The following is a 22,160-nucleotide window of genomic DNA, read 5'->3' as shown; positions in this document are numbered from 1 at the left end:
TGCGCCAAGTAGTTCAAGATTCTTCAAGTCTCGATCCAAGATCGCCTCCACTCCAAAGATCACGAATCATGATACCAACAACTTGCTTGAATTGTTTTGCCCTCACTTGAGTGATCGGACCAAGTGGATAGGACAACGGGTCCCTAGCACCTCCTCCTCAATATGACTCGATGTCCACATCACTGTTGTGTGTCCAACGTGCCACCTTCCTCGTGTTGCTAGATGTCTTCGTTGATGGATTCTAGAATCACAGGTTATACTTTTTGTGTTGGAGTGTTTTTGCCTCATGAGGAAAAACCATCCTACGTTTTGTTGCAGATTGTCGAGCAGATATACTTTCGTCCTCAGCATCCTACGTTTCTCGTGATATTTTGAATCAAACTTCTTGTTTTAACAAGTGCCAATATGATTTTTTGTTGCAGATTGTTGAGAAGAACTCACGAGTCTTCCAAGCCACACGCACCTTATTTCCTTCTGGTAGACGAATGGGGCCTTAGGCTATTCTCGCTCATGCATGAAGAGAGAGAGAGGACGCAGATAAGGAAAACTCTCATTTTGTGTTGCTTTTTGTTGTGACAGTGGCTAGATCAAGGCTTGATTGGCCTGAGCTAAGGCAAATGTCAGAAGTGTAGAAACGTTTGTCTTGCTTCTACCATCTTCTGACTTGTCCATGTTGTGAACTTATTGAGGATTTGCTCTCATTGTTGTGTCAACAATCTCATAGTTTCTGAGTCCCAAAAGGAAGTCTATTTGTGACAGATGGATGCCCATTTTTTATTCACATTATGTCTAAAGATCAGTATTTTCGATGTCTCAAGAATTTTAGTGCAACAAGGAAGAAATAGAAAGTAAAGGGAATAATTTTATGGTATGAATAGATGATATGCCTACGTCTATTACAAAATAAACAAATAGTCAAGACAAACAAGTGCAATATATTAGAATAGCACTGTAAATGATTTTCCAGCAAAGCACATCTTTCTCAAATCCTCTTGGATTCTTGTAGTCAAAAGACAATCAGCCAAAACAATGTGAAACACAAAACACGAAACCCAACCCGAGTGTTCAGGTCATGTTCAAGTCAATTTCGGGTCTTGGTCGGGTTAGAACATGTGTTTTGTTTTGGGTTGGGTCAAGGTATCATGAAGACTTGACTAACCCTATTCGACCCATTGACACCCATTGCTATTCAGGAATTTTATTTTGCCAATTAAATCTTAAACTTTTTCATGTTTTGCCAATTGAGTCAATTTAGCCAATATTTGCAAGAAATTGCTAATTTGGACATTGACCGTACTACTTAGCATGCTCGGTGCTAACATGAAAAAATTTTAATATTTTTTTAAAAAATTTATTTACTTTTTATTTTTTATTTTTTTCCTTTTCCCTATTCTTTTTTTCCAATGGCCTATAAGTACTACGGGCGTAGACCATGACCAGCGAGGGTCACCCCGGCTTGCCATAGGCAATGATAGGCCTCGCCTAGCAAGGCCGATGAGGGCCACCCTCACCAAATTTGGCAAGGCCGACTCTTGCCCAAGCTAGGTTGGCCTTGCTGAGGGGCAAGGGCCGCCCTCGTTGAGCTCCTCAAGTTGATGATCCACTCTCTCTTACGGAGCTCATGGCCATGGGAGTTTTGTGTGAACTCGGCTAGCTTTGTGATCGAGTTCACAACCATGGGAGCTTTGTCACGAAGCTCACAGATCTCCCATGGTAGCGACCATGGAAGAGGATGTATCTAATCCTAAAGAAGTTGCTCAATCATGATATGGACTAGATCTAAGGCAACGCCCATCGTTGGTCTCGAGTCCAAGGTTGATGACGGTTGATGACCCTCACTGGCGATGGTGGCCCTCGCCCTTATCTTGGCGATGCCTAGTGAGGCCGCTTGGGCTAAGCAAAGGTCCACCTTGCCAGGAGAGGCAAACCCTTGCCAGCCATGGCCTGTGCTTGGTAGCACGCCATCAGCAAAAAGAAAAAGGGGAAAAAAAGAAAAGGAAAAAGGAAAAAGGAAAGAAAGAATAAATAAAGGTTAATACTACGGAAAATTCTAAACTATTATACATGTGATAAATTTACCACACAGTATTTTTCTAACCACCAAAAACCTAAATAGGTGCACTTTTGACAAATTTATCCCAAACTAATACACATGTTTACCCTCCGTTATTTTTTGTTAAATTATATTATCAAATTACCGATTTGGATAATATGTGACAATTGTTGGATGTACACATTTGGGACGAGTGTATTAATTTGAGATTTTTCGTGCTATTAATCTAATTTAACGAAAACTAACGGATGATAAATTTGTTACATGTGTACTAATTTTTCATGGTATTAACCCAATAAATATTTTTTAAAAAATATTAAAATATTATTAAAATTATCTATGATAGTAGCGATTGTCTCACGTAGGAGGGGGGTTTTTATTAATATTTTTTAGAAAAAAAGGCCGATGAACAATTGGCAAATTAAAATTAAATAATTAAAAAAGCAAAATTTGGCACTTTTGGTAATTTCCCAATATTGGGTGACTTTGAAAAGCTGTCTCAATTATTTTTAGTGAAGTAGTTACTATTAATTCCAAACAATTGTACATGGTACTAACCCAATAAACATTTTTTTTTAAATATTAAAATATTATTAAAATTATCTATGATAGTAGCGATTGTCTCACGAAACCGGTGTTTACATCAATGATTTCTACAAAAAAGCCGATAATTCAATTGGCAAATTAAATAAAAGTAATTAAAAAAGTGCAATGAATTTTGGCACTTTTTGGGTAATTTTCCCAATATTGGGTGACTTTGAAAAGCTGTCCAATTATTTTTAGTGAAGTAGTTACTATTAATTCCAAACAATTGTACATGGTACTAACCCAATAAACATTTTTTTTTAAATATTAAAATATTATTAAAATTATCTATGATAGTAGCGATTGTCTCACGTAGGACGACCGGTGTTTACATCAATGATTTCTAACAAAAACCGATGAATTCAATTGGCAAATTAAAATGTAAAAGGATGAATTAAAAAAAGTGCAATAAATTTTGGTACTTTTGGGTAATTTTCCCAATATTGGGTGACTTTGAAAAGCTGTCTCAATTATTTTTAGTGAAGTAGTTAATATTAATTCCAAACAATTGTACATGGTACTAACCCAATAAACATTTTTTAAATTATTAAAATATTATTAAAATTATCTATGATAGTAGCGATTGTCTCACGTAGGACGACCGGTGTTTACATCAATGATTTCTAACAAAAAAAGCCGATGAATTCAATTGGCAAATTAAAATGTAAAAGGAGAATTAAAAAAGGCAATGAATTTTGGTACTTTTGGGTAATTTTCCCAATATTGGGTGACTTGAAAAGCGTCTCAATTATTTTTAGTGAAGTAGTAATATTAATCCAAACAATTGTACATGGTATTAACCCAATAAACATTTTTTTAAAAAATATTAAAATATTATTAAAATTATCTATGATAGTAGCGGTTGTCTCACTTAGGCCGACCGGTGTCTACATCAACGATTTCTAGCAAAAAAAGACCAATGAATTCAATTGGCAAATTAAAATGTAAAAGATTGAATTAAAAAAAGTGCAATAAATTTTGGGACTTTTTGGGTAATTTTCCCAATATTGGGTGACTTTGAAAAGTTGTCTCAATTATTTTTAGTGAAGTAGTTAATATTAATTCCAAACAATTGTACAAAAAGTTATATTATATATTCAAAATAACCAAGGTCATTTAGGTCTTATGTAGAATGGAAATATTAAAACTTCTATTCTCATCAATGAATGGTAGGACAAATAATATTTTTGCAAAACCAAAGACAGACTAAACTTGAACGCTTCAAAAATGTTCTGGGACAAAAGTGAAATTTTATTTGGTGACTTGTACATATAGGGACCATACGTCGAAAGACGATGCTGACTCAAACGAAAAATTTAACCTGGTATGAACTTTGAACTCCCTAAAACTACATGGACCCTTTTTCTCATACAATGGCTCTCCTCAAGGCGTGCAACTGTTTACGTAAATTAAATTAGTCAACTGTACTTTTGGAGTATCTCTACAAATTAAATCGGACATGTCACAGCAAAAAATTCACTACATGGTTTTCTAAGAACAGCCGATTTCTTCTCTACTTTTTGAAATGTTCATTTACATGTACCTACATAATAATTATCGAGGGTTCTTAAGTATATCGAGACGCTCCCATTCATATGGGGAAAGGAAAGAGCCGGTGATGGACAGGGTGTGGCTTGTTACTGGTGTCCTTTTTGTCCTTTTGGGAACACACAAACTTATTGGAGACTTGCTTTTGTTCTTTATTACACTCTGACCAGTTTCTTCTAATAATATTTTGTCTTAAGATTGGCTCAACTTCACTTCCAACTTGAATTCCTTTCCCAGCAGAAGTGACAATGCTGAAACTTCAATGATCACAAACTCCCCAGTGTCACTCGATTTTCCCACAGTTTTCACTGATCTCTGTCCGGACTTTGCTGCTACATGTAACTCACGCCCTCTCAGTCTCGTCATCCCAGTTCCTTTTCTCAATCCTAAAATTGTCACCTTATCAATTACCCACTTCTCAATCAAAGCAAATTCCCCATGGACAACTTCTGATCCGACAATAACATCATTCCCTGTTTTCTCACAATAAAACCTCACCAGGGTCCACTTAGTTCCTTTCCGCCCCATTTCGACGTCCTCTCCATCATCCAAGAACAATTGTCCTGAGCTATTCCCATTCCTATCAACCACGACTAAGAGCTCGAATGGCGTTCTCCGAGCTGCTTCTGTAGTCATGGCCTCTCCTTGCATGGCCAATATATTACCTTCCCTTACATGCACAAAAGGATGATCAGGCGGCGCATTGAGCATCACATTCATTGCTGAAGCTGTACTCACTGCATTTGAGTAATTGAAGAGATCAAACCAATTTCCACTCGGAAAATAAGCATCCACTGTATTGGCACCTGATTTTAGTACGGGAGTCACCATCACACCCTTACCAATTAAGAACTGGGAATTGATATCGTAAGTCAACTTATCCTCCGGGAATGAGAAAAATAGGGGCCGGGCAATGGGTATCCCCTTCCTAGATGCCTCATACATCAAGGTATACAAGTATGGGAGCAAGCGATAACGAAGACCGAGCACCTTCCTGGCAGATGCAGCGACAGAATCCCATAGATAGAGCTCTTGACGAATAGTATTCCTTTGCAGAATGGTCTCTCGGAAACGGATAAAAGGCCCCTAGCTGCATCAGTAAAAGCTCTAAAATAAGGTCTTAAATTTGTATGATAGAAAAACATGATTTACACCTCTATTCAGTCGCTACTTCATACTATATTCACCCACAAGACATATTCAACCTGACATAAATTATAAGCACAAAAGATACCCAAACTTCCCCTCACCCTAAAGAACATTGATCAACTCTTATATCTGAATACCAATCAAGAAAGGCTTAAAGCCACTTGGTTGCAGAGCAGTTTGGTTAATCTAAATTAAGACAAGGCATGAAAGATATTTACCTGAATCCATCGGTTGCAGAGCTCTTCGGTTGTGTCCTGAGAGAAACCACATATATCAGCTCCTACCATTGGAATTCCAAAGAGCCCAAAATTTAAAATTGCAGGAATTGAGTATGCCAAGTCATCCCATGTGGCAGCATTGTCTCCAGTCCAGTGTGCAGTGTGCTTGCCAGAGCTTAGAAAAGTTGATCTGGAGAGAATGAATGGCCTTTTACCAGTAACATTGACTAAGGCCTTGTTTGTTGCTCTGGCTTCCAAGAGTCCATAGAGGCTATGAGCATTGTAATCTGAAATATTACCAGAAATGATATGACGTTGCAGGAATAGTTAAGTTGTTGATCAGCCGATTAACTCCTGCATTGTTGATTTTGTAGGGAGGATTGTCAAGAGTGGATGGGAGAGGCAGAGAAGTTATGAAGTTGGACAGCTCGTTCATGTCGAGCCATAGGCCATCAAAAGGAAGAACATCGTGAAACCTCTTTATCTCACCACCCCAATAACTCTCACTTGATGGGTGAAGGAAGTCAGGGAAGTACACTGGCCCCGGCCACACAACACCTAAGTATGGGACTCCCTCTCGTTTGATGAAGACGTCGGCTTGCATCCCCCTGATGTAGGTCCCATAGGTTTCATTCACGCTAATGCCTGTGAAAGACCATCCATTCAGAAGAAAAGGAAAGAAACATTATGATGGCAGTTTGAAAGAAAGTAAAAGAGCAAATTTCAACAGCAAGCATTCTGCATTAGAATACCTGGATCAAGTATCAGGACATATTTTTGACCGTTCTTGTGAATGGTGCTGACAAATTCTTTCATTTTGTCCACCGGAAAATTGATAGGATCAAGAGTAAAGTCCTTGTATGCATCCATGTAATCAATGTCAGTCCACATAACTTCCAGTGGTATATTAGCTTTTGCATAACCGGCGACCACGCCCTCCAAGTCTGAGACATTCTTGTAACCCCACCGGCATTGGTGAAATCCTAAAGTAAATCAAAGATACTTTATCAGTAGAACTACAATTCGAACTTGTCAAGTAAAATGTGCAGAAGAAGCTATCTACCATGAATCAAACTTTTCAATCGATCTACACCTAGCAATATACTGGGAAAGCGACTGTGCTTCTTGAACATCAGTGAGCATTCCTGTAAGATTTGTCCCCTATTGAGCATAACATGCACAATCGGACTAGTGTCATTTTAAAGCAAGTCAAGGGCAGTAAACTCAGAATCTTCAATTCCGTCCTCACTATGTTAAATACTACCACTAAATAATTATGCTCGAAATCTCACAGTGATTGTAAAATACGCTACAGAAGTCGACGTACAATAGTGGAATCAGATCATCAAGATACTAGCAACAACAATTGAAAGAACTCATCACAACCAACATACCAAAGGACCAGTATGGCATTGGGGTTGGCCGGCCAATGAGCTCGGTGTACTGCTCCATGACAGCCTCCGGCGATGGCCCAGGGAAGAAATACAAATCCAACACCCCGCCGATAACATTGTAAGTGATCCTATCGCCAGTGTACACCACGTCCATGCCATTGCTGTTCAGCAACAGAACGCCGTGGCTTGTGCCCGCCCCATCTCCTCCGCCGCCGCCGCCGCCGCCCACGGACGACCTGACGTCCATGTAAAAAGGATGCGACCCGTACAGGTTGACATCGAGGTTCGCGCTACCAATGTCGGCGTTCCACAGAGTAAGGGTTTGGTTGGGCTGGAGCCGGAGCGACGGCTTCGTGTGCTCTCCGATCCCGTAGAGGGAGGAGCGGCCGGGAGGGAGGGAGGAGGAGAGCTGGAGGTACTGGTCTTTGAAGACGAGGAAGGCGGAGGGGTCGGACGAGGAGGTGTCGAAGAGGACGTCGCCGGAGGAGCGGCGGGAGACGGAGAAGGAGAAGGGGGTGGTGTCGCTGAGGACGAAGACGAGGTCGGAGGAGGCCAAGGAGATGCGGCGGTCGGAGCGGAAGAGGGACGGCGGCGGCGGGGTTAGGTTTTGTTGGGGAGGGGAGGTAGATCGTCGAGGGATGAGGTCGTCGGGGACTTCCCAACGGGGGTGGTCGGCGTCTGTGATTCGGACTCGAAGACATCCGCTCGCTTGGATGCTGGAAGGAGAACATGATGACGTAAGCCAAAGTTAGCTATTTTTGCGCGGGCAGCGGAAATGATTATATTATAAACTACAAAATTTATGACGAAAATGTAATTAAGTCCTAACATTCATAAATAATAGCAATAAAGTAGAACCAAAATTCTAACATTTATCCGCTCGCACGCTTCTACATTCTTATTCGTCTTTTTTATTATTTAATTTTTAGCTTTTTTAATTAATTTTATTAAAAATTATGTTAAAATTAAATCAAAGCGACGTCGTTTTAGTCAAGTCTTTGCCACGTAGAAAACTAAAAATATTAAAAAAAAGCCACATGAGTAATTTTCATTAGACAAAGTGGACTAAGTTAACGGAATAATTTGATTGCATCAATTTGATAAGGTTTATGACTTGATTGTATTTTTTTGCAAGTTTTAGGACTTAATTGCACTTTCATAATAAGTTTTAGGATTTCTAGTGAACATATCCATGTCATAAATTAATCTCTCGGGAATATGTCTACATCCATACTTTTATATCTATACCACTTTTGCAAATTTTTTTTTTCTTCTCCAAATATCCCTATTATTCATCTTACAAATATTGTGAAGATGGATAATGTATAAGCTAGCATTTTAATTTAATCTCACACGGATGTGTCAAACGAGGTGGGTTGGGTTGAGTTTTACTCGAGTCAAATATGGTCCGACTCATATTATCCAATTTAACCATTTTTGACCCATTTTCATATAATACAAATCTAATAACCCATAATTAACTCGACCCATATCCAATCGGGCCCATATTATTAAAACACTTCCGTATTTAATCTAATTTAGCAAACTTTATGAATTATTAAAAAAATTATATTACTAAAATATTATGGATAAATTTATTATTTAAAAACTTAAAATAAAAAATAAGAAAAGCTAATTTTTAAGATAGTTAGCTAACTCATTCATGATACATTTAACACTCATTTAAGACTATTAGTGGTCCATTTATGATCCATTTAAGTTTATTAAGCAACTCATTTATGACTCATGCTCTTGAATTTAAGTTAGAATATGGATTGTTGACCCATTTTACCATCTCTACTCGCGCATGCTTCACTATTGAAATTGATTATTTCCTTTCTAGTGCCAACCTTCTTTGAATTGTAATCTTGAAAATTTTTTTCACATTTTGCGATATATTCATACTATGTATTTTCATTGTGCATTATTACAAATGTTAGTTCTCATTGTTTTCATTATTAAAATTTATGCAATAAAATGATTCTTGTTAGAAAGTCCAACCTAATGAATATAAAGAATATTAAGATAACAAGTGGAGGAAGACCACATAATATAGGGCCAATCCGGCGCGACATGTGGAATTTGACTAATGGAGGGTGGAGGACGCACATTCACGAAAGGAAAAACATTGACTCTAATACCAATTTGAAAATCTAATACAAAAGCTTAGTTAATAGTTAGAGGGAAACTACATGAATAAAATGAGCATATAAGAATCGTTAATAAGCGATGAGAGATAACAACTTTAACAATTCCAAATGTTATTATTATTATTATTAGTCTTTTTTTGCAGATATGTCTATTGAAAAAATTGAATCTAGGAAAAATACTAAACATCTTTAACATAAGAGCAAGTTTTAATTTAGTAACTGACCCTAAAGCTGTTGAACATATTGAAACTCTACCTGTCTAAGTCCACTAGAACTTAAGTCAGATTGGGTATCCAATAATACCGACCTAGACTCCATCTCATCAACATGAGAAAGCTCACCAAAAAATCAACTCATTAGTTCATGCCAAATCGGTAATTTCGATATTTGTATACTTCTTTCTTTTTTCTTTTTTTTGGCTCTAACCTGGCAACTAGAAGGAGATTCTCGACGTCCGGCCCGTAGACGGAGGTCCTGTTGATGAGGTGGAGCTTGGCAGCCAACGTGGCTCCCAACGGTTCAACAGCCACGGACTCGACTGTGTATCCATACCCGATGACGCCCTTTCCCCCGCCTTCTCCGTCGGCGTCGGACGGACACGACAGCAGGGACAAGATCAATGAAAAGAGGAACAGAAGACGACGATGTTCTCTGCTCCTCCGCATGTTCTTGGTTTGGGAACTGAAGAAGAATGCGAAGAAGGTCGGTCTCCATCGCGAGAGAGAGAGAGAGAGAGAGAAAAAATGTGGGGCGAGCTTCGATTTCGTCCGCCCACCACGGTTGACTTTACACGGCTCATCTCCCATTCCCGTCTCCATCAGATCCTGAAAAGTCTGACGGGTAATAAACGAAAATGACAAAGAACGTAGCTTTCTCTTCGAGGCAAATTGGGGCCCGCGAGATTGGGAAAATTCAAAATTCCGCGGCCGGCTCACGCGCTCCTCACGTGCTTGTTGCTTCTGGTTCTTTTTTAGAAAATTGAATAAAAGAAGAAAAGAGTCAAAGCAGAATAGGAAGAAATCTTGCTGCCATAGCCTTTTCCTTCTTTCTCACAAAACTTTCCATCTAAGAGTTTGTCTCCTTTAGCGTTCATCTTTACAATTTATATGACCAAAAAATCTAGATCTAGAGTAGCCAATACTTTAATTGCAGTTTAGCAAGAAAAAAAATAAATGATTAAAATATAGAAATTCCTTTACAGATTCTTCTTCTTGTTACTATAATTCTTCTAGGCTTAGAGTTGCAAAACGGTTATTGAGAGTACACGTACTACTGGAAGCTTCTAGAGAATATATTTGTGTACCAGATGAGATGACGTCATTTTCTTCTAAAATTTCTTTTCTTTCCTTATGATAGATTGAGCAAGTCTCTCCAAAGATGTAATTTCAACATCTTCGCCTTTCGAGAGGAAATTCATGCCAACACCCGTTCACCGGTCAAGCAAAACACGTGATGTTCGCGGCATCATCGTGTGTCCGCATACCACGTGGGATTGGGAGAGGTGCGAGTGTGATCGATGAGCAAAACCCACATTAATGTCACTTTTTAATATTTTTATTTTGTCCGCATAGATGACGATTTCCGAATTTTTAGCTTGCTTCTGTCCTTTTTTTTTTTTAATAATTGTCGCAATTCACCTCATGATATTTCGAGTTTTGGAACCACGCACGCATGCATAATCATACATTTTTAAGTCGTATTATGAAACTCGGGGGTGTGCATGGTCCGGGCCGGTCCGGTCCCGGTCCCGGTCCAGTGAGACCGCTAATATTAGCTACTTATAAAAATCTAACTCTTTGAATACAATATGCTTCAATTGCATGTTAATTTACAATCTATACCCCCGGTTGAATAAAAAAAACAAGTTGGAGTATCATCATCTTGCTATGGAAAATGACATCACGTTAATGCTCTAGAAGTAAGGCTTCTAAATAGAAAAATATGAAGGATCTTGAAAACAATGTAACTACGTTACTACATGTAGTTTTGGCACAATAAAAGAAGATGAAAAGATTGAAGTAAATATAGGTAGTACAACATAGTTAGCCTGATACAGGAAATGCAAAAAGAATGCCATTTTTCACAAGTCATTATGAACATGGAAAACAAAAACCTCAATCAATCTCAAACAAATAAAAAGTATAGAAGAGAGAAACACTAGGTGGCACGAAGTTCACCAGATTTACATAATGGAAATCGGAAAAGAATATCAAAATTATGGCATGATTCCTCTAACTAACCGATGGAGGCTTAACTACAATAGTTAAGATATGTTTGAGGTCGATAAAGTTTTACTTTCGGCCACGGTGATCGCCTTGATTGTTGCACTCCATTGACCTTCCCACTTTGCCTCGCTAGTTGCTAAGTTTCTTTCCTTCCTTGCTTGCATGTGACTACCCGCCCGCAAAGAATAGGAACACGACAAGAAAAATACCCGTTTACCAAAAATAATCCAGCCAAGCCCAACTGTAAAAAGTTCCTATAACAAAATAAAAAAAATGTGAATACATAGAGAAGTGACATATGTATGGGTCATTCCAATGTAGGACCATACTAAAAAAACAAAAAAAAGTACATTGTAAGTCTTAAAAGCTCACTATATATATTCCTTTACTTCAGCTTGTAGATGATTTGCCGATAAGCTCCAAGTGAGCATCATCCATATCTAACAAAAATAAGATATTAAATAAAGCATTCGCTCATTAGGTATATGAAAAAAAACAACAAGATACAAAAGATATATCAATGACTTACCACACTCAAACTTTTCTGCATTCATGATGCATTCTTCAACATTAACTAGATTGTTAACCACTCGCAACCAATCTTGAGTGCAAATCAAAGCTTCTGCCACTCTAGGAGTCAAAGAACTTCGAAAGCTATCAAGCACACGACTAGATGTACTGAAAGTCGACTCCGAAGCAACGGTTGTTACAAGAATAGCCAAAATATCCCGAGCCATCAAAGAAAGGATTTTAAACTTTTGGCCGGTAGTATTCCACCACATCAAAAGGTTATTAAGATCACAACCTTCTTCACGTTCGGCTTTAAGATAGTTATCGAGCTCAGATACTTTTGCTTCGGACGATATTTGGTCCTTCTCTTCATCATGGCACTCGAACTCTAGCTCCTTGTCCCAATCATCGAAACTAAGCTTCTTTTGGTTATCCTCCTCGAGGTTATGAGGAGGATCCTTACTACTACTACTAGCAGGAGTCAAACGTTGACTACCCAAATATTTGTCACAAGAACTAAGATAAGATTTCTCGTAATAATGAAACAAGCGTTCCAGGGCGATCCTCACATTATCGCAACTCTCATCAACTTTCGCACTATCATCATAGATGAGTCTATAAGACCGCCGCACATAATGCATCTTTTTCCTTGGATCCAATATTACTGCAATTAATACCATCATATTTACTTTTTCGAAACTCCCATAATATTTGTCAAACTTTTCCTTCATCTTCGCAACCATAGCTTTCACCCTAGGAATCAAAGCCGTCTCCGCTTGTTTTAGAGATTTATATAAAGAAGCTATCCCATAAAAATAATCATTTGAAGTGATATGCAAAGTCCCAGACATCTCCTTCATGGCATCATAAAACTTCTTCAAAAATATAGAAAGAGCTTTGGCATTTTCCCAATCTTCATTTTTAGGATATTCATTGTCAAGCTCAATTAAGAAAAAAAGATCATCTTCTTCCATCATTTCAAAAGCTTTTCTTAGCTTTAAAGCAATGTCCAACATGAGGTAAGTGGAGTTCCACCTAGTAGGGACATCGAGACAAACCGAACTCTTATAAGTGATCCTTGCACTCTCAATACAAGCTTTGAATGTTTCGGCTCTCTTGGGGGAACCTTTCACATAGCTAATTGCGTCTCAAATACATGAAATAGATTCACGTACCTCTTTCAAGCCATCCCTCACAATCAAGTTTAATATATGAGCCACACACCTCCTGTGTAAATAATCACTATCTAAGATCAACAACTTATCCTTTGATAATTTTTCTTTCAAAAAACCAATGGCTACATCATTAAAACTAGCATTATCCACAGTAATTGTGGACAATTTTTTCTCTATTCCCCATTCGTAGATGCATTTCTCAACCATTCTCCCAATGTTCTTGCCCTTATGACTAGTCATCACCATAAAATTGATTATCCTTTTGTTCAATTTCCAGTCATCATCAATAAAATGTGCAGTGAGACATAAATAGCTCAAGTTCCGAGAGGAAGTCCATATATCGCTCGTGAGTGCAACCCTAGACTTCAACTTGCGAAAGTAAGTTTTCAAACTTATTTTTTTATCAAGATACAACTTCATGCAATCTCTAGATACTGTGAATCGTGAGATGTGAGTGAAGAGAAGTTGTAACTCACTGATAAAATTACGGAATCCGACACGCTCAACCAATGAAAGAGGTTGTTCATTCATTATAATCATACGGATAAGCATTTTCCTACAACGTTTATGATCAAATTTCCATGTCGATAAGACTTTAGCACTACTATCACCAGTACTAGCAATAGTATTCCCCATCGTCAATTGAGTCCTACGTGTGGCAAACAATTTTTGCTTCTTATCTACATTTTGAGGACTCTTACTGCACCTTTTCAAGTGCTTCAACATAGTTGAAGTACCGTTAGCAACAATGTATATATACTTAGTCCCGCAATACTTGCAAAACACTTGAACTCCATTTTTCTCCTTGTTTCCTTTACGAAAGTGAGTCCATGCTTGTGAGATTTTTTTACTAGGATTAGGAGGATAATCATGAGATACCTTGTCTGAATCGAATGCCTCTACAAGGTCATCTTCTTCACCTTCATGTTCTAATGAGTCCATATCCGGAACACTCGTCATATCATTGGATTGTTGCCCTTCCATTGACATGTGAATTGGTCACCCGAATAAAGAAAAACATAGATTGGATTGAAGGCATCTAATGCGAACATCAAAGTACAAAGGGCTAACAACATGGAGCGAAGAAATCAAGCCTAACCATGAATTATTCATTACATCTCCAAGAAATCATTAGATTCTGAAAATTGACTATTCAGAACCTAATATAGTGATTCGAAGAGCAACTTCTCTAATGTTTATATTGATTATACTATTAAGTGATTATACGTAAAAAGAGACAATGAAGTAGAATTCCACAATCCAAAAAAAAAAATATTCACAATCCAAATTTGAAAGCGTAAGATTATGCCCAATTTCAAATCCGATTAAGTCGCTTATAACACACATCAAACGACAAAAGAAACAAACGATTTCTATCCTCAAGTCTACCGTCAAATCCTAACTAAACAAGATAATTAACAAGTTCTAGGGAAGATACCAGATCTATCCACATTGCACGTCATTTCCGAACATTCAACAAGAGAACTCACGAACCTAACGATTCCAGCGCACTAGAACAACCTACATCCGGATCTAACGCGAAAAAAGCTCGAATCACCCCAAAGCTCACGGATCCAACGAGTCGATTTTAGTGCTTGAAAAAGAGAATTCACTAGGTTAGAGTTTTACCGATGTACTGATACATAGTTGCATGGTTCGTGAAGATTATGTAACCCTTGCAAATCAAGAACCGCTTTTCGAGGAAAAAAAGAAAAACGAAAAGTTCTTCCATTCAATGTTTATGGGGTTTTACCCGAGATTGAAGCAAAAAAGTGAGGATGAAGGCAAGGAGAGGATGCGGCGAGAGGAGCGATGAGTCGACGGTAGGCGGGACCGCAAGAAGAGCAAGCGGAAAGGCGAAGGCGAGACGTGAGCGGAGAGGCAACAAGGAGACGCAAGCGGAGAGGACTTAGAAAAATTAGGTTAACTAGTTCATGTTAACTGGTTCTTTTTTACTTTTTTATTATTGGATTATTTTGTTTGAAGTCAAACATTTCTAATTATTTTGATAATTTTATGAATCTCTATATATATTTTGAATGGTCCGGTCTGGGTAGTCCGGACCGGTCCCATCCACCATGGACCCGGGACTGGACCGCCCGATCCACCGGTTCCATTTATTGGGACCGGGAACTGGACCGCCCCCCTCAAGGACCGGACCAACCCGGCCGGTCCGGTTCGGTCCCGGTCGGTCGGAGCCGGTCCGGTCCGGTTTGCACATCCCTAATGAAACTTCTCGTAATCATGATTTCGGCAAAAGTTCCACTAAAGGTGCAGATTATCACGTTAAAAGTAATTGTACCTATTTAATCATGACTTACGTAAAACACAAATGAGACCGGAGGAGGAACTCTGTACTTTTGAGATACTTCATAAATTTCAATGACAGTTTTTAAATAGTTGACGGAATTCTCATGTGACTTATTGTCCATCGCGAGTACGTAATAGCGCAAACGAGAAATCACATGGAAGCTTAATGTTTTTTTTTTTTTTTCTTGTCTTAAGATCTAACCCGATGAGTTCAACACATTCGCCAATCACTAGACAAACAATCACGAAGGCGGTTGGCCGGTGTTTGCACCTAAATTTTTTGCCCAGAAATTCACAGACAACCACAGAATCCAGGGTGCAAGGTGGAGATGATCCCAAACCTAGTACTCATCAGTTTCACAGTTCTAGAATTTGGAATACATCCTTCGACTCCTACCCACCCTACAGCCTTTCTGGCCATGTTGATTCCGCAGGTTACACCTACTCTCTTGCGGACTTGCACACGCCTTAGCACCAATAGCATTGACATTTTCAACTCGGATCAATTTCAGATTCATGCAGACATGAGGATTACCTCTAGGAAAACGTTGATTGTAAGGACACGTTTAGGTTGTGGGGGAGACTATTAGTACCAAAGTGTTAATCTGAACTCTTGAATATCGGGGTGACTTCGAAAGGCTGTTTCAATTATGTTCAGTGAAGTAGCTAATATTAATTCCAAAGGCTTTGTACGAACTCATATGGCTCTTATCTGGAATGGAAATATGAATTCTTTTTTTTTTTAATCATCAATGAATGGTAGGAAGACAAATGTACTACAAAAACAGAGTGGGACCATGCGTTTAATTTGGGCCACGTGTCGTTACCGACTCAAACGAAAATTTGATGGATGGGCTTGGATCGTGTTGGAAAATGGAGATAGCCCAATCATATAGGATTACAAGTGAACTCCGCAAAACTACAGGAACCGTTTCATTCAGACAAATTAAATCAGTCCTGTTGCCACAAAAATATCAATTTGTCGTTTTCTAAGAATACCCAGTTTCTTTTTTATTTTTATTTTTCCAGATGTTCTTTTCTTTTTAGGCAGTTCAGAAGCTGCACGCTCCCATTAGAATGGGGAAAAGAAAGAGTCAGTGATGGAAAGGAAGTGGCTTGATACCAGTGTGGTGTGCCTTCCCCTCTTGAAACACACAAACTTATTTGGAGACATGCTTTTGTTCTTTTATTACACGCAGACCTGTTTCTTCTGACAATGTTTTGTCTTAGGATTTGCGCAATTTCACTTCCAACTTGAATGCCTTTCCCAGCGGAAGTGACAATCTCGAGACTTCAAGAATCACAAACTCTCCACCATCACTTGATTTTCCCACTGTTTTCTCTGTTCTGTGTCCGGACTTTGCTTCTTCATCGTTGTACAACTCATTCCCTCTCAGCCTAGTCATCCCAGTTCCTTTTCTCAATCCTAGGATTGTCACCTTATCAATTACCCACTTCTCAATCAAAGCAAATTCCCCATTAACAACTTCTGATCCGACAACAACACCATTCCCTGTTTTCCCACAATAAAACCTCACCAGAGTCCACTTATGTCCTTCCCCTCCCATTTCGATTTCCTCTCCGTCGTCCAAGAACACTTGTCCCGAGCTATTCCCATTCCCATCAACCACGACTAAGAGCTCGAATGGCGTTCTCCGAGCTGCTTTCGTAGTCATGGCCTCTCCTTGCATGGCCAATATATTACCTTCCTTTACATGCAGATGAGGATGATCAGGCGGCGCATGGAGCATCACATTCGTTCCTGAAGCTGTACTCACTGAGTTTGAGTAATTGAAGAGATCAAACCAATTTCCACTCGGAAAATAAGCATCCACGGTTTGGGCACCTGATTTTAGCACAGGAGTCACCATCACACCCTTTCCAATCAAAAACTGGGAGTTAATATTGTAAGTCATTGCATCCTCAGGGAATGAGAAAAATAGGGGCCGGGCAATGGGCATCCCCTTTCTATTTGCCTCATACATCAAGGTATACAAGTATGGGAGCAAGCGATAACGAAGCCCGAGCACCTTCCTGGCAGATGCCGCGACCGAGTCCCAGAGATAGAGCTCTTGACGAATACTATTCTTCTCAGAGTGGTCTCTTGCAAAGGGATAAAAGGCCCCTAGCTGCATCAGTAGAAGCTCTAAAATAAGCGCTTAAATATGTATGTATTACAGCAAAACATGATTTACACCTATGCTCAGTCTCTACTTGATATTCTAGCCACCCTTAGAAGATTGAGATATGTTCAGGTATAACATGAATTATAATTTATAAGCACAAAAGATACCCTAACTCACCCACTAAAGAACATGTATATAGATTATTTCTCTGTTCCAAAGAAAAAGAACATTGATCAATTGCTGTCTCTGAATATAAATGAAGAAAAAGCTTAAAGCTACTCAATTGCAGAGCTCTTCAGTTCATATACATTAGGAGAAGGCCCATAAGATTTTACCTGAATCCATCTGTTGCAGAGCTCTTCAGTTGTGTTCCGGGAGAAACCGCATATATCAGCTCCTACCATTGGAATTCCAAACAACCCAAAGTTTAAAATTGCAGGAATTGAGTAAGCCAAGTCATCCCATGTGGCGGCATTGTCTCCAGTCCAGTGTGCAGTATGCTTGCCAGAGCTCACAAAAGTTGATCTCGTGAGAATGAACGGCCTTTTACCAGTGACATTGACTAAGGCCTTGTTTGTTGCTCTGGCTTCCAAGAGCCCATAGAGGTTATGAGCATTGTAATCTGAGATATTGCCAAAATGATATGATGTTGCAGGAATAGTACTGTTGTTGATCGGCCGATGAACTCCCGCATTGTTGATTTTGTAGGGGGGATTGTCAAGAGTGGAAGGAAGAGGCGGAGAAGTTATGAAGTTGGACAGCTCATTCATGTCGAGCCATAGGCCATCAAAGGGAAGAACATCGTGAAACATCTGTATCTCACCACCCCAATAACTCTCACCAGATGGGTGAAGGAAGTCTGGGAAGTACACCGGCCCCGGCCAAACAACACCTAAGTACGGAACTCCCTCACGTTTGATGAAGATGTCAGCTTGCATCCCCCTGATGTAGGCTCCATATGTCTCGTTCACGCTAATGCCTGTCAAACATCACCCAATCCAAAGGAAAGAAGTATTATGATGGTGACCTGAAAGAAATCACAAGACCAACAAATTTCAACCACAAACATTTTCCCCACTAACATACCTGGATCAAGTATTAGAACATATTTCTGACCGTTCTTGTGAATGCTGCTGACGAATTCTTTCATCTTTTCCACTGGAAAATTGATAGGGTCAAGGGTGAAGTCCTTGTATGCATCCATGTAATCGATGTCGGTCCACATAACTTCCAGTGGTATATTAGCTTTTGCATAACCAGCTACTACGCCCTCTAAGTCGGCGACATTCTTGTAACCGTAGCGGCATTGGTGAAATCCTAGAAGTAAATTAAAGATGCTTCATCAGTAGAACCACATTCCAGACTTGTCAAGCAAAAGGTGCAGAAGAAGCCATACCATGAATCGAACGTTAATATCGATCTACACCTAGCAATATAAAAGGCAGGCGACTATTTTTATTGAACATCAGTGAGTACTGTGGTAGGATTAGCTGGGGTCGGGAAGCGGAGGCTTTCAAAGGAAACTAACATGCAATGCCTGTAAGATTTCTTCCCTATTGAGACAGTTTGTTGATTAATCAGTGAAGATTGCTGACCAGTGCGTCTCCACGAGAGAATAAACTCATAAAGCAAGTCGAAAGTGGAATCGAATCCATTAAAATGGCAGCAGCAAAAACTGAAAGGAACTCATGAAACCGGCGTACCGAAGGACCAGTATGGCATTGGGGTCGGCCGGCCAATGAGCGCGGTGTACTGCTCCATGACCGCCTCCGGCGACGGCCCGGGAAAGAAATACAAATCCAACACCCCACCAATGACCTTGTAAGTGATCCTATCACCAGTGTACACCACGTCCATTCCATTGCTGTTCAACAACAGAACCCCGTGGCTCGTGCCCGCCCCAACTCCTCCGCCGCCGCGGCCCACGGACGACCTGACGTCCATGTAAAACGGATGCGATCCGTACAGGTTGAGATCGAGGTTCGCGCTACCAATGTCGGCGTTCCACAGAGTTAGGGTTTGGTTGGGCTGGAGCCGGAGCGACGGCTTCGTGTGCTCTCCGATCCCATAGAGGGAGGAGTGGCCGGGAGGGAGGGAGGAGGAGAGCTGGAGGTACTGGTCTTTGAAGACGAGGAAGGCGGAGGGGTCGGATGGGGAGGTGTCGAAGAGGACGTCGCCGGAGGAGCGGCGGGAGACGGAGAAGGAGAAGGGGGTGGTGTTGCGGAGTAAGAAGACGAGGTCGGAGGAGGCGGCGGAGAGGCTGCCGTGGGAGCGGGAGAGGGACGGCGGCGGGGCTAGGGTTTGCTCGGGGAGAGAGCGGTGGGGAGAGGAGGGAGATCGGCGAGGGATGATGTCGGCGGGGACTTCCCATCGGAGGTTGTTGGCGTCTGTGATCCGGACCCGAAGACGACCGCCCGCTTGGAAGCTGGAAGGAGACCATGATGACGTAAGCCAAAATTAGCTATTTTTGCATGAAAAAAGAAGACGAGATATTATAAATAAATCTACTAAATACTAATTTTCTTTTTTCTTGTACCAATATCGTTAACTATTTATCTTAAATATAGTGTCCACGGATAATGTGTAAATAAAGAGTTCAATTTGATCTCGCCCATGAACCAATATTACAATTTGATTAATTATTTTTTTCTACAATGACCTTCTTTGAAAAAAAGTTCAAATTTCAAAATAAGGAAAGCTTTCATGACAGTATAACAAGATTGTCGATTATTTCTTATCGTAGATCCACATACCATCACCGCGTATTTTGCATAAATTACTTATTAATTAAAAATTTGTGGGACCATATATAATAACAATACTGTCAAACTGTCAGGCTAGCGACTCCCTTTTCAAAACATATCTCATTTCACACACTCATATAAAGTATTCAATGAATTGTTGATAACTAGAAATTCTGCAATGAAGCTATATCAAATGCTAATTTTCTTGCAAATATGTTGACTGCTTGCTGGTTGAGTTTGGGAGTATCTCAACCATAAATAATAAATTTAAGAAGTAAAAGATTTCCTAGATCCGCCCCTTACATACCCATTTTCCCTAAATCCGCCTCTTGCAAATGCTAATTTTCGTGTAGTCTTACGTTATGGGTGGGCTTATATGCAATGCGATACGCCGGACTTTCCGGCCCGGCATAGCCCCGACTCGTCCGACGATCACTTCTTCCGCCGTTTCCTCAATGCTAGTTTCTACTCTTTCTACAAATCCTCCATGTTTGGATGTTTTTTTTTTCCACAGAAAAGGCCACTCACCAGACGGTCAACTTAGAGAGCTAGTACCAGCTCTGCATTGGGTTTATGCCAAAATCAAATTTGATCGGGCTAATTTAAAATCTGTCCTAGCATACCTGGCAACAAGGCGGAGATTCTCGATGTCAGGCCCGTAGACAGAGGTCCCGTTGATGAGGCGTAGCTCGGCGGTCAACGTCGTTCCCGACGGGTCAATGGCCACGGACCGGACCGTGTATCCATACCCGATGACGGAGGGCGTTCCCCCACCTCCTCTGCCCTTCGTGCCGGCCTCAGACAGACGCAACAGCAGGCACAAGATCAGCGGAAAGAGAGAGAAGAGAGGGCGGCGGCGGCGGCCATGGCGGTCTCTGTCACTCCCCATATCTTGTTGGCGGGAATCAGGAGAAGGGCACGAAGAAAGGTCATGAGCATGAGAGAGAGAATGTGGGATGAGGTTCAGCTTTCATTCGCTCGCCCCCCACTGCGGAGTCAACACATCTTATCTTCTTCTTCCGTCGGCATCCCAAGAATCAGATCCTCGGAAGGGGACAAGCGAAGACGACAAGAAATATAGTTTGGTGAGCCACTCACGTGCTTCTCACGTGCTCGTCACCTCCAATTCCAATTCCATTTGCATTTGGTTAAATACCATAAAAAAAAATCCAAACCAGTACATTAGTGACAAATTTATTCCCAACCAATTTTTGACTACAAAAAATCCTAAACTGATACACTTGTGATAAATTTACCCCAAACAGGTACATATGTAACAAATTTACCCCGAGTTAGTTTTCGTTAAATTTAACAAATAAATTGTCGGATTGGATGGCACGTGGCGACTCATGAGTGTACTAGATTAGATTTTTTATCCTATGTTTGTCACGAGTGTATTGATTTGAGATTTTTAGAAGTATTGACCCAGTTTAAAGGAGGGTAAATTTATCACGGATGTATCAATTTGAGATTTTTCATGGTTAAAAATTAGTTTATGATAATTTTATCATAGATGTATCAATTTACGATTTTTTATGATAAAAAAATAGTTTATGATAGATTTGTCTCGGGTATATCGATTTGGAGTTTTTTATAATCGGAAAAATAGTTTGGGGTAAATTTATTATAGAGTATATCAATTTGGGATTTTTCGTAGTATTACCCCTTTTCATTTCACGCTTTTCGGTTTCATTCCATTTTCCAAGGCGGAAGAAACTCTTGGCCGCGCTTGCTTACTCATTAGGGAAAATCTCGTGATTTGTGATGATCAGCCGATCTCCACGTATTGGGTGTGATTGGCTAGTGAAACCAACGTAAATGTCATTTTCATGCTGTCTTTGAATTGGCGGTACGGATTTTTAATTTCTTTCTTATTTTTTTGGGTAATTGTAACTCATCGGCTTATATTTCGAGTTTTATAACGTCTCATATGATGAACATATAATTATACATTATAGGTCATACGTTACGAA

At 39.9% G+C, this 22,160-nt stretch overlaps 2 protein-coding genes and 1 long non-coding RNA gene across 3 annotated transcripts; 1 reads left to right on the top strand and 2 right to left on the bottom strand.

Annotated features, from left to right (window-relative positions):
- Positions 1–4,264: 4,264 nt before the first annotated feature.
- Positions 4,265–9,839, bottom strand: LOC115728059 (alpha-glucosidase-like). The gene is given in 7 exon segments (XM_030658381.2): positions 4,265–5,236; positions 5,238–5,276; positions 5,554–5,853; positions 5,855–6,198; positions 6,306–6,536; positions 6,948–7,663; positions 9,524–9,839. Coding segments are annotated over 7 exon segments (2,727 nt in total). The 5' UTR covers positions 9,763–9,839; the 3' UTR covers positions 4,265–4,378.
- LOC125314212 lies at positions 7,390–19,842 on the top strand. Its single transcript, XR_007197779.1, has 3 exons — positions 7,390–7,515; positions 15,568–15,570; positions 19,724–19,842. It is a non-coding gene; the product is annotated as an uncharacterized LOC125314212 (long non-coding RNA).
- LOC115754329 (alpha-glucosidase-like) lies at positions 16,517–21,255 on the bottom strand. Its single transcript, XM_030693321.2, has 5 exons — positions 20,811–21,255; positions 19,147–19,868; positions 18,530–18,760; positions 17,779–18,422; positions 16,517–17,446 (listed from the first exon to the last, which is right to left on the bottom strand). Exons 1-5 carry the CDS (start codon positions 21,074–21,076, stop codon positions 16,544–16,546), a joined length of 2,766 nt encoding a protein of 921 aa, XP_030549181.2. The 5' UTR covers positions 21,077–21,255; the 3' UTR covers positions 16,517–16,543.
- Positions 21,256–22,160: the final 905 nt, after the last annotated feature.

This window comes from Rhodamnia argentea, chromosome 3 (genome assembly GCF_020921035.1).
Source record: "Rhodamnia argentea isolate NSW1041297 chromosome 3, ASM2092103v1, whole genome shotgun sequence".
In the NCBI taxonomy this organism is placed as follows: domain Eukaryota; kingdom Viridiplantae; phylum Streptophyta; class Magnoliopsida; order Myrtales; family Myrtaceae; genus Rhodamnia; species Rhodamnia argentea.
The sequence above is the reverse complement of the archived record's forward strand: the minus strand, read 5'-3'. Positions and strand labels throughout refer to the sequence as shown.